This window comes from Notolepis coatsorum (genome assembly GCF_963971535.1).
Source record: "Notolepis coatsorum genome assembly, chromosome: 4".
Classification (NCBI taxonomy): Eukaryota; Metazoa; Chordata; class Actinopteri; order Aulopiformes; family Paralepididae; genus Notolepis; species Notolepis coatsorum.
This window is the reverse complement of record NC_140168.1, coordinates 84,121,411-84,134,019: the sequence shown is the minus strand read 5'-3', so window position 1 is coordinate 84,134,019 and position 12,609 is coordinate 84,121,411. Positions and strand designations below refer to the sequence as shown.

Genomic DNA, 12,609 nt, shown 5'->3' with positions numbered 1-12,609 from the left:
GTTGTTGCGCACTCCCCCCTACTGTTGGTCCGGGAGGCCGGAGACTGTCACATGCTTTCCTCCGACGCATGTGCAGCCAGCCGGCAGCCAGCCTGGCAGCTCAGATTCTCACCGGGAGAGTGTAACGTGTGGAAGGTCACACTACCTCCCTCCAGATCCTACCCTCGCTGTGCAGGCCCCCCGACCGAACTGTAGGGGTCGCTGTCCACAACGCCCAGGACCCACCCATCAGCTTTCCCACCCCTAACACTGCCAATAGACCTATCTCAAACCCTGCCCCTTTTCCTGATCCTCCAATCACAGCTGTCGCTTACCTCGTATGAGGAAGTCCGAGGTAAGCGACAGCTGTGATTGGAGGATCAAGAAAAGAGGGCAGGGTTTGAGATAGGTCCATTGTGTTAGTATGAATGACCAGCCAAGCTCATAGCAACGCCGAGAGCTGGACTCGAACCCAGCGTCTCCAGCGTTGATGGCGAGCGCCTTGCCCACTACACCACCTAGCCGCCAAGCGAGCATTTGTTGACTCATGTTGATAAGAGTATTACAACTTGAAAAAGATCCGTTTAAGGTAGATTTAGAACAGATACAAATATGCAATTAATTTACGATTATTCGCGAGTTAACTATGGACACTCATGCGATTAATCAGATTAAAGTAATCGATTGACAGCCTGAAACATGTCAGTGGTATCATAGTCCAATACAATGGGCAGAGTAATAGAAAGACAATAAATATAGGCTATACAAATGTAAATTGAATATAAAATCTGAATAAACAGTTTAGGTGCAGATGAGGGTCTGTATATCCTATTAGTCATAATATATGTTACAATAAATATAGGCAATACAAATGTTTTATCTGAATATAAACTGAATAAAAGTAAACCGTATACACAAGGCTTCTGTATACTCTTATCTGTCAGATAGAGTATACGCTGTAGTCCGTGCACAGGGGTATTCCAGTATAGTGACCAGATATAAAGAGACAATTACAGAGAATAAAGAGACCAGGCCGGAGTGGACGGGCCTTATAAGGTGAATAGTAAAGGGGTGAGGACTTTTTTTAACCATATTGGTATATCATTACCTTTACATTTATATTTGGTCATTTAGCGGACTCTTTTATCCAAAGCAACTTGCACGTTTTGTCTGCAGGAAGGGTACAACACTGGCAGGCTGGCAGCTAAGTGTAAGTGATATTGTTCATCAAACAGTGTCAAACTTTTACTGTCACACTCTTGAGTGCATAGTAGTATAGACATATTAACTTAGTATGTAGTAATATAGGCGTAGTAGATTACTTGGAAGCAAAGTGCATTATAGTAAATAGTAAAAGACAATATGGGAAATAACTTTTTGGATAAATCCAATCAATGTTGTTTTATCATATGACACTGCAGGGTAATGGGAACTGTGATACAGTATCTGCCAAAAGCCATACCAAGAAAACCCATTTTCCATACTATGAGACCTTAAAAATGGACTGTGAATATAGGAACAACTAAGGTGAACTAATTATTCACAAATTTCTCTTGTGTTTGTCCTCATGTTAATAAAATGTTTAGGCATTTAACGTGGTGGTTTATTTTATTTTATCAAAGGCAGCTTCAAAATACGTGAAGCTGTAAAAATAACTGATGCAAGGAATTGTGTTACCCCTTCCATCCAGCAGGAGGAGCCATTGAGATGGAATACTGATATACAGTACATGCAACTGAACACTTACCTCTACTGTTAAAGCCGTAGCCTACTATTGTGGGAGGACTGTTGTCCCCTCTTGGAGGAGTGTCTTTGACTACTATACAGATTGTTATTAACTCCTATTGGAGGCATGTCTTTGACTCTACAGATTGTCTGGATATCTTATTAAATTAAATATCTAATAATTAATAAATAATAATTTGCAATACGTTTTAAATGAACTAATATTCAGAGGAAAAGTGGACTTGGATTCCCTGGAAGTAATGTACTGTTATTTACATGCAGAAGCTACACTTTAGTTTACAATATATAGTATTATAATATATAGTATTATTTATATTTTTTTGTGTAAATAGTGTAATGTAAAAAGTGTAGGCAATTATAAGCCTCGGCTTCAGCCTACACCTTTTCGGTCATTTTATTTTATTTTATTTCTTTCAGGTTTCTTTTTCTACTACTATGCTTTGTAAAAAAAAAAAAAATGCTGAAATAAAATCATCCATTCATTCATATGTTCTAGAAGTATTTCGAATCTAGGCTTACATTGGGGCGACAGTGGATCAGTAGGGAGAGCGGTCGTCTGGTAATCGTAAGGCTCCCGGTTCGATTCCAGCTCGTGTCGGAGACACTTCAGCGAACAAACCCCTAACTGCTCCTGATGAGCAGCGCCTTGCATGGTTGTCTCCTAACTGCTCCTGATGAGCAGCACCTTGCATGGTTGTCTCCTAACTGCTCCTGATGAGCAGCACCTTGCACGGTTGTCTCCTAACTGCTCCTGATGAGCAGCACCTTGCATGGTTGTCTCCTAACTGCTCCTGATGAGCAGCACCTTGCATGGTTGTCTCCTAACTGCTCCTGATGAGCAGCACCTTGCATGGTTGTCTCCTAACTGCTCCTGATGAGCAGCACCTTGCATGGTTGTCTCCTAACTGCTCCTGATGAGCAGCACCTTGCATGGTTGTCTCCTAACGCGTGTAGCTTAATCCCAGCGGAAGAGTCGCAGAACGCTTCCGCATTCTTCGCCGCACGCCAGTACGGTAATGCGCATTTCCTTTTCCTTCGCCCAGGTGCCCGCGAGGTGCCCGCCAGGTGCTCGCGCGCGCGCGCATGCGCATGAGATCCCCGCTTGGTTCGACACATATTAACACGCTTTGGTTCATATTAATCACGCTTTGGTTCATATTCTTTGGTTCATATTAATCATATTAATCACATACACGAGATGGACGCAGCAGGCGATCACTGCTACTGTTATTCAGCCGTGCCGAGGTACATGCATTTGTACGTCACAGGAGAGAAACCGTGTATTCAAAGAAAGCTATTAAAATAGTCTTTGAATCTAAATATACTTTCTTTGTAAAATGTGTCATAATGTAGCATTTGTGTGTGTAACGTACTGTAAAAAATTTATGTTTTTTCACAGGAAATTCACTTCTCTGGTCTGCATCCCCTTAACAATTGTGTGTATTGAGCCGTACTGTATTGTACCCATTCTGCAATCTGTTATTTTCATTCAATCAATTTCATTCAATCAATTTTATGAATGACCGAAAAAACAATGTTACAAAGTAAAGTTGACAGCTGCGTTGTGTTATCGTTACAATGTACAGGGAAATAACATTATGGCGTTGCGAGTGAATCGCGTCGCGATAATATACATGTATTCCATAATATGTAAAGTACAGTTGACAGCGAGTGAATCGCGTCGCGATAATATACATGTATTCCATAATATGTAAAGTACAGTTGACAGCTGCGTTGTCCTCGTTTGGATAATATGTAAAGTACATATCAATCAATCATGTACCTCGGCGCGGCTGAATAACAGTAGCAGTGATCGCCTGCGTCCATCGCATGTATATATGTGTGCTAAAATGGCGCGTTAGCGTTAATATGTGATTAATATGAACCAAAGCGTGTTAATATGTGATTAATATGATCGCCTGCTGCGTCCATCGCGTGTATATATGTGTGCTAATATGGCGCGTTAGTATGAACCAAAGCGTGTTAATATGTGATTAATATGAACCAAAGCGGCGAACCAAGCGGGGATCTCATTCGCCTGGGCGAAGGAAAAGGAAATGCGCATTACCGTACTGGCGTGCGGCGAAGAATGCGGAAGCGTTCTGCGACTCTTCCGCTGGGATTAAGCTACACGCGTCTCCTAACTGCTCCTGATGAGCAGCGCCTTGCATGGTTGTCTCCTAACTGCTCCTGATGAGCAGCGCCTTGCATGGTTGTCTCCTAACTGCTCCTGATGAGCAGCGCCTTGCATGGTTGTCTCCTAACTGCTCCTGATGAGCAGCACCTTGCATGGTTGTCCCCTAACTGAGGAGCACTGCAGCACCTTGCATGGTTGTCTCCGCCGTCGGTGTGTGAATGTAAGGCTTAAGTTGTAAAGCGCTTTGGATGAATAGAATTATATATTTTATACAAATGCAATGCCATTTACCATTTTGCTTCACACTGCCTTGAAAATATTCTGCTTTAATTTCTAATTTACATAAAATTATACAGGTCATATCCTAATGATTTTCTTTTAGTTTTCTCTTCCAAATTTACACAGGGCAACCGCATAATAATCCCCAGACACATGCAATTGAGGCCTTTCACTGAATGTTTAGAATGCCTTTTTGTCCATGTTGGAAGAGACGACGGTTGCTATGTGCAAAACAAAGGTTACTAATGTGTTGATATATGAAGAATATAATAAATTGGTGCCTTTTTATAATTTAACTGGATGTTGTAAACAAGTCGCAGTGGAACAATAACATCATGCCTTTATTTTTTTGTGATCAAATCTTTTTTCTTTTCTTTTCTTTTACATGAAACAAGACAACACAAAGACAGTAATAACAACAATAATCAGGACTTCACAGGACAAAGTAACAACAATAACGACAATGGAAATAACCCAAACAATAAAACGGAACATAAAAATAAAATTGTGTTACCACAGACACAAAAAAAAAATATATATATATATATATATATAAAAATCATGCATTTCTAATGTTTTACCTATTCTACCACTGCATGGAAATGAGGCATTTTAGTTCAAAAGTGGTTTTCCACCGGTTACAGGCGGCCATGTTGGAAGAAAGGGGCCTCTTAATTTCTTATTTGTCTTCGTTTCCTCCTTTCCCCATTCAGGTGGAAGAGGCGAGGAGGAAGAAGTTTAACGGCACGGTGCAGACCCTCCCGCAGACCATCACAGTCATCCCCGCCAACCTCGCCGCGGCAACCAACGGCCTTCAGTCCATCTTCCAGACCTGCCAGATCGTCGGCCAACCGGGCCTGGTCCTCACCCAGGTGTCCAGTAACGGGAGTGGCTTACCGGTAGCCTCTCCCATCACGCTGACGGTAGCCGGCATCCCCGGCAACCAGGCCAAGGTGGCCGAACCGCCGGCCTCTGAAACAAAGACTCCGATGGCGAACACTCCCCTGAGTCCAGACGCCATGGCGGCCAAGCCAAAGAAGTCTAAGGAGCAGCTGGGCGAGCTGAAGGCGAGCTACGGCAGGAGGCAGTTTGCTACGGAGGCGGAAATATCACGGCTGATGCGGGTAACCAACCTCACCAAGCGAGCAATAAAAAAGTGGTTCAGTGACACGCGTTATAATCAGAGGAACTCCAAAGACCACCAGGGAGTCTCCTTGAGCGAGATGTCACCCGGAGGAGCGACGGGGGGCGGAGGCAGCGGAGACGGTGGCAGCGTCGCCAACGAGGGCGGTGGCAACAACAACAACAACGCCACCATTGTGATCGACTCCAGCGACGACGCCAGCGACTCCTCCCCCACCTCCGCCAACACTCCAGGCTCGTCCTCTTCCTCAGACCCGCGGGTCAAGTTCAGAAACGCCTTCCCCGACTTCACGCCGCAGAAGTTCAAGGAGAAGACTCCGGAGCAGCTGCTGGACCTGGAGGCCAGCTTCCTGACGTCCGACACGCCCTCGGACGAGGAGCTGAGCCGGCTGCGGGCCGAGACCAAGCTCACCCGGCGGGAGGTGGACGCTTGGTTCACGGAGAGACGGAAAACCGTCGAGTCCAAAGACGCCGACGTCAAAGCGGCGGCGGAGGACGGGGACGGCGGCGAGAAGGTCAAAGCTGGCACTTCCGCGGGCCTGGAGCGGCAAAGCGCTCATCTGGCGTCCAGGAAGATCGTGAAGAAAACGCCGGAGCAACTACACATTCTGAAGACTGCCTTCGTTCGCACGCAGTGGCCCACGTCCGAGGAATACGACAAGATGGCCGAGGACAGCGGCCTGCCCCGGACCTACATCGTCAACTGGTTCGGAGACACGCGCTACGCCTGCAAGAACAGCAACCTGAAGTGGTTCTACCTCTACCAGAGCGGCAAGGTATACAGTGTGTCATTTGATAATACAGCATAATTCGCACAGCTCTAATAGTAGATTTTATATATACCGGTATGTATATATATATATTATAGGGGTGTAACGGTACACAGAAGCCACGGTTCGGTATGTACGAGTTCGGTACAACAGAAAGAAATATTTATAATTATTATTATTAACCCATTCCCTGCCACCACTTTGATCATCTTATACCATTCTCTGCCAGTACTGTAAGTCTATGGAGATGTTCACCTTCTTTGCAGGGCTATAATTTTTTAAATTGTATTGCTAAATTGACATTACTATGGCCCATTCAACATTGATTATCTATCGTTCAGGATGTAGGAACGTTTAACTTTTTCATTCACACATTCATACGAAAATACCGTCTAGAGTATAAATATGTTTTTATCGTTTTCTGCAGTATTTCCTAGAACGTGAGATATAGACATAAATGCATATATTAGATTATCAAATGCCGTTTGATACCGATGCACGCTATATAAAAAATGTCAACTGTACATGGTCCTAAACGTTATGACTGATCATGCGCAGGTGAACGGAGGGGGGGGGGGGGGGGGGGTCGTTTATAATTCCGTGACCGACGTTAAATGATTTATGTAGTATGGGTGATATATTGATCAGAGCAATTTGTATCGAAAATGATAAACAAAAACGCTGAAACTCACGTCAGTCTCCTCGTACCGTTGGGCGATGAGAGTGGAGCAAACGGATCCCAGTTATGTGGTGGGGATCGAGGCGATCCAGTTCCGGTTTGTATATTACTAATACACGCCCAAATCATGTAGATTATTGAGTTATGGCAAAGATCCATATCCACGGTGTGTGTATTGAGTCCCGCGACGATAAACGAGTGGCCGGACGGAATAGGGAGACGCACCGGGATCACAAGAGAAAGGGTTAATATAATTATTTCTTTAAATTAAAATTTATTTTTTTTAAATTTAATTTATATATTATATTTATGATAATTATTATAATTATCATTATTAAATAGAATAATTTTCTATAGGCTTGCCGTGGTAGTCAGTGATATTTGGTGTCATTCTGTGTTCAGGCATCCAGAGTAAATTAATTGCCTAGTGCCCCTTTAACAACTTATCCTTGGTACGTTTCAGTTTCACTTCTAGAGAGGATTTAACTGCATGAGACTGAATACTAGAGAACAGACGACATGTTACAACAATGGCAGAGGATTATTTGGATTTAAACACAATAGCAGTTCAACTGGAGAGGATCTCAGATGATCAGTCCGAAAAAGTTTTATTTATTTATTTATTTTGTTTATTTTTTTTATTTATCAGCGTGACTCCGGCGGGGGAGAATGATGTTGTTGTTTGTTGGCGACGTGTGTGTGTGTGTGTGTGTGTGTGTGTGTGTGTGTGTGTGTGTGTGTTGGTGACGAGCGGCGTGTGTGTGTTGGCAATGTGTGTGTCTTTCCTTTGGTTTCATTTGGTTAACATTATTGGGTGAACAAGAAAACGAAAAAAAACTGTACAATTGTAATGACCCTACAGGCTGCAGCTGTTCTTCTAATGTAAATGTGCCTTCCTCCGTGCACTTTCGCTCGCTCTGAAGTCGGACTCTGTGTGCCCGGCCACGCACGCTGTTCTCGCACGGAACCTGCGAGTGCCTGCATGCGCGACTGGTGTGTTTGCGCTGTCACATATTCTTCGTATGGCTGCACGTACCGCACCGTGCCAGCCGTACCGTAAATTCGTGGGACGAATACACGTACCGTTACACCCCTAATATATGACTATACTACACAGCTTGGTTTGGCTCAGAACATTTTATATTATAAAAAAATTTAATACACATTGACAATAACAACCTTATACTTGATGCTAATAGACCTGTTCGCTGTATATGTCGGACTCAGTGTAGCGTGCGCATCACCGGAGCAGAAAGGAACGTAATCCTGGTCAGAACAACGGGGCAGACTACAATATATTTGCATTTGTTAGCAATGCTAGCGAGCTAAACAATCAATCCATGCCAAAGCTAGATATGTAAAAGGTGAAAGACTCACACTCACAGCCACGCTGATTTGGCAAGATGACATCCAGCCATTTTTGTTTGAAACAACTTTTAGTCAGGGGAGTGTCATCGTTTCTCCATAGAGCTCCATTATACTTTTAGTCAGGGGAGTGCCCCGTCGTATTCTTTTAGCGCACCAGCTCGAGCAGGTCCGAGGCAACTTAGTCAGGTGTAGGCTTGGGCGGTATGACGGTATTACGGTATACCAGGGTATTTCGAGATCCCGCCGGTATGATTCTCAATACCGTGACGTCACAGACTGCTATTACCCTGACACGGAGTTGATTGTAGTGCACAGCACGCGCCAGCAGCAGGTTTTCCGTTAGCCGGTAATTACCGGTATTTGACCGGCAAAATCTGTTGAAGTCCGACATATTTAATCTTTCCGGTCATAATGTCCGGTGAAAATAATTCCCTCTAAGCACAATTTGATTATTTGAATTGTATTAAAATAGGCTAAAATTAAATAGCCTATGCGATGAACGAAACAATCATTACATTTGTTTCATCGTTGCTTCATCAAGCAGGTCTAATAATGACAACGATGTTGTCAGCGGGAGCTTGGTGCTGGATTTGCGAGAGCATGCAGCTGCAGAGCCACATAACCCACACAGCTGTGCCCGCACAGTGCAATACTCCAATTCAGCCATTGGCAATTCAGCTGTTGGGTGGGGGGCGCTGCTGAGCGGTCACCAGACCGGACCTGAAAACACTGCTGCTCTGCAGCTGCATGCTCTCGCAAATCCAGCACCAAGCTCCCGCTGACAACATCGTTGTCATTATTAGACCTGTTTGGTGAAGCAACGATGAAACAAATGTAATGATTGTTTCGTTCATCGCATAGGCTATTTAATTTTAGCCTATTTTAATACAATTCAAATAATCAAATTGTGCTTAGAGGGAATTATTTTCACCGGACATTATGACCAGCACCAAGTCGTTGGGAGATATAGTCATCACGCAAACCCACGATAATGTTGCCGTCTCTCTCTGCCAAATTTCTCAGTTCTTTGCTTGATATAATTAATACAAATGTCCAATATAACGGAATTCGTTAGCTCATAAAAATGTGATTATAACAGACTGCTGTTTATTAATGTCGGGCAGACTGCCCACCGACACCTCAAGTCGGCAGCAGCACGAAGTCTCGAGGGACCTATTTTATTTGGAATATATTAATGACTGTATATACGCAAAAGTAGCCTAGTTTTAAGTTAAAATATTATAAATGCCTTGAGGATGTCATTCTTTATATAGGCCTATCAATTGTTTTTAAGCTCAATAAACTCTGACCGGAATTGATCCCATTTGTCTGGTAGATTGAAATCTACCGGACACTCAGACCGGCAAAAAAAAATTCTAACGGAAACCCTGGCCAGCAGAGGGTTACGTTGGTATCGTTCTGAGAGCTAACGGGACCTGGCTGATGCTGGCTAACTAACGTGGCTAACGTTCTGAGAGCTAACAGGACCTGGCTGATGCTGGCTAACTAACGTGGCTAACGTTCTGAGAGCTAACGGGACCTGGCTGATGCTGGCTAACTAACGTGGCTAACGTTCTGAGAGCTAACGGGACCTGGCTGATGCTGGCTAACTAACGTGGCTAACGTACTGAGAGCTAACGGGACCTGGCTGATGCTGGCTAACTAACGTGGCTAACGTTCTGAGAGCTAACGGGACCTGGCTGATGCTGGCTAACTAACGTGGCTAACGTACTGAGAGCTAACGTTGGGACCTGGCTGATGCTGGCTAACTAACGTGGCTAATGTTCTGAGAGCTAACGTCGGGACCTGGCTGATGCTGGCTAACGTTCTGAGAGCTAACGTCGGGACCTGGCTGATGCTGGCTAACTAACGTGGCTATTGTTCCGTGATTTGTTTACTTGGTAACACGGGTTCCCCCCCCCCCCCCCCCCCCTCTGATGAAAATGAAAGTCATACCGTCATATACCGGGGTATTATGTCAGCAAGGTATGACTGTATGAAAAAATTTATACCGCCCAAGCCTAGTCAGGTGACTCAGTTGGTATTGCTGATTGGCTCGAACAAGGTACCGTAATTCCTCTAATAGTAACCGGGTCTCAAATACAAGCCGGGTCTCTATTAATGGCCGGGTGCGCTCTTGAGCTAAGCAATTATAAGCCGGCCTCCTAATACAAGCCGGGTTACTAATATACTGAGCTGCATACTGAGCTAGTTACTTGATTTCACTTTGAAAACGTTGAAATGACCAGTGACCACCTGTAATTGCACTGTTTACTATTTCATACAGTACTTGGTTTCAATAAATGAACCCAGTACATTTTACTGGGTTCAAACTGACACAAAATGTTGATTTATTCATTATGATCCGTTTGAAAATTTGAAATATAGGCCTCCCTCTTATACAGGCCTCCTCCTAATACAAGCCTTGTACCCGCTACAGTTGAAACAAATACAAGCCGGGGTTACTATTAGAGGAATTACGGTATGTTTGTATACAGCGAACAGGTCTATAGCAGTGCAATTTGCCCTGATGAAGGTTTTGGTACCAAAAGCTTGGCTTCGGTATAATTAAAAGAAACTTGCATGGACCTTTATTCTTTAACACTGTTCTTTGCTCTTCTGGCACCTTAGCACATTCATCAGTCATGAGTACGGTGACCATCTCAAAGAATAGAGACTCATCGATACAGTATAGGAGTATTGTAATCGCTGTGTGTATAAGTTGATATTGATTTGGACTGGTTGATTTAAAGACTACTTTGAACTGTTAAACAGTAATCCAGAACTATTTTAATGCACTGTAAAAATAACTGTGATTTTATAGTATGTCTGCACTTATGTGCTCATTTCATCATCCATGTCTTTTCTATTCTACTAAAACTGAATCAAACCATAAACAAAGTGGCCTGTTGGGATGTTAGATCCTAATGTGAAAAACTGTGATTTTATGTCTGCTCATTTTACCCTTGCTATTATTTGACTTATTTTTACTTTTATTTCTACGCCCCACTATCCGCTGGGTGCATATGCATTGCATACTATGACATTTATCATGTTTTGTAACAGATTACAGAAATTCAAGAAGCCTATTGGAACGTGAGGTTCTGATATGATGTTGATTAATATATCTGCATTATTTTAGACCCACTTTATGCTTTGCTCTTGCTGCTGGGTTTACACAGATTTTATGTCTTATTTCTTACTGATGTAAAGCACTTTGAACTACAATCCCCTGTATGAAAGGTGCTATACAAATAAAGTTATTATTAATATTTGAGGTGGACGAGGCGCTGAACGGAGGTGGGGTGGTGAAGAACCCAAAGAAGCCCCGTAAGAGGTTCCGGGGCTGGTCCAGGAGGACTCGCAGGCCGTACCCCTGCAAGCGCTCTTCCCAAGGCCACGCCGCCGCAATCAAGGTCTGGACAAAATAATGACTACCTCAGATGACGAACCATTATAATTCTATTCTTTTTACGTTTTCAGTGGAACAAACTTTTTTATTTAACCTCTTAACTCATTGGGGGCCAAACACGTAATATTACGTGTTTCACCGCCAACGCTTGAGCGCCAAACATGTAATAATAATATCGCCTACCTTTTGAACTCTGATAGAAAGGGATCAGTATAGACAATGAATGAACTGGACTATCAAGACTCGCTCTGAGGGGGAGGAGCTCTCGCAAAGCAATCGCTAGCAGATCTGCTCGCTTCAAAACCTATAGTTTCTCGTAAACACGTGTAATTACAAATAAACGAGTAATCGCGATCGCCAATGGGATCATTGGAATTATTCTTTCTGGAGTACCTTCTGGCTAAGGTAAGGTAAGGTTTTACCGAACCTGAAACATGTTTCTGTAACGATCAGTGTCTTCCTCAACCGGACCTAAACCAAGCGTTTTGTAACGATCGCATTTTCGGGGTAAGACTACCCCCCCTTGATCTTGTGAAGGCTCATGTGTACATGGTATATACCTATTATTTGGGGGTTCAGGGGATCAACCAGGACTAGAAATAGTGTCTGTCAAATGAGCCATATTATTGTCTCCATAGCTATAATATAGAATATACAATAGCTCCGCAAATATCATGAAATATCGTGAAAATGGTCATGAAAAGCTGGCGCTAGACAGTGAAGGATGGGGGAAGCTTGTGGCGCTCATTGTGTTAACAGGCGCCCCCAAAAGTGGCAATATTTTTTACTTGAACTTGACGACTGCATACTTTTTTCTCAAACCAAAATACTATACTTTATATTTATATGAGCCTGGTCTCTTTTGAAAGATAACAGTCTGACGTTTCTGATACAATAAAGAAAATTAACTTTTAGTGCTAATGAAATAGAGTAACATAGGTCTGAACTTGAGTTGTAGAAAAACATGTAACTCATGTTTTTCTGTAGTAGTTGCAATATCCAGAAGTAGTATTAAAAAAATGTATTCTCATTGACTCCAATGCATTCTGTGCATTTTTTACTTCCTGTTTTCGCTTGTGATTTTTCACCTAGATCC

The 12,609-nt window shown here is 43.2% G+C and overlaps 1 protein-coding gene across 1 annotated transcript in view; it reads left to right on the top strand.

Annotated features, from left to right (window-relative positions):
- LOC311227452 (zinc fingers and homeoboxes protein 1-like) overlaps nucleotides 1-12,609 on the top strand; it is a 39,290-nt gene that overhangs the window by 21,626 nt on the left and 5,055 nt on the right. The window contains exons 5-6 of the mRNA XM_084313110.1: nucleotides 4,855-6,060; nucleotides 11,380-11,517. Of these exons, the coding sequence (XP_084169236.1) occupies nucleotides 4,855-6,060; nucleotides 11,380-11,517 (1,344 nt within the window). The remainder of the gene's footprint in view (nucleotides 1-4,854; nucleotides 6,061-11,379; nucleotides 11,518-12,609) is intronic.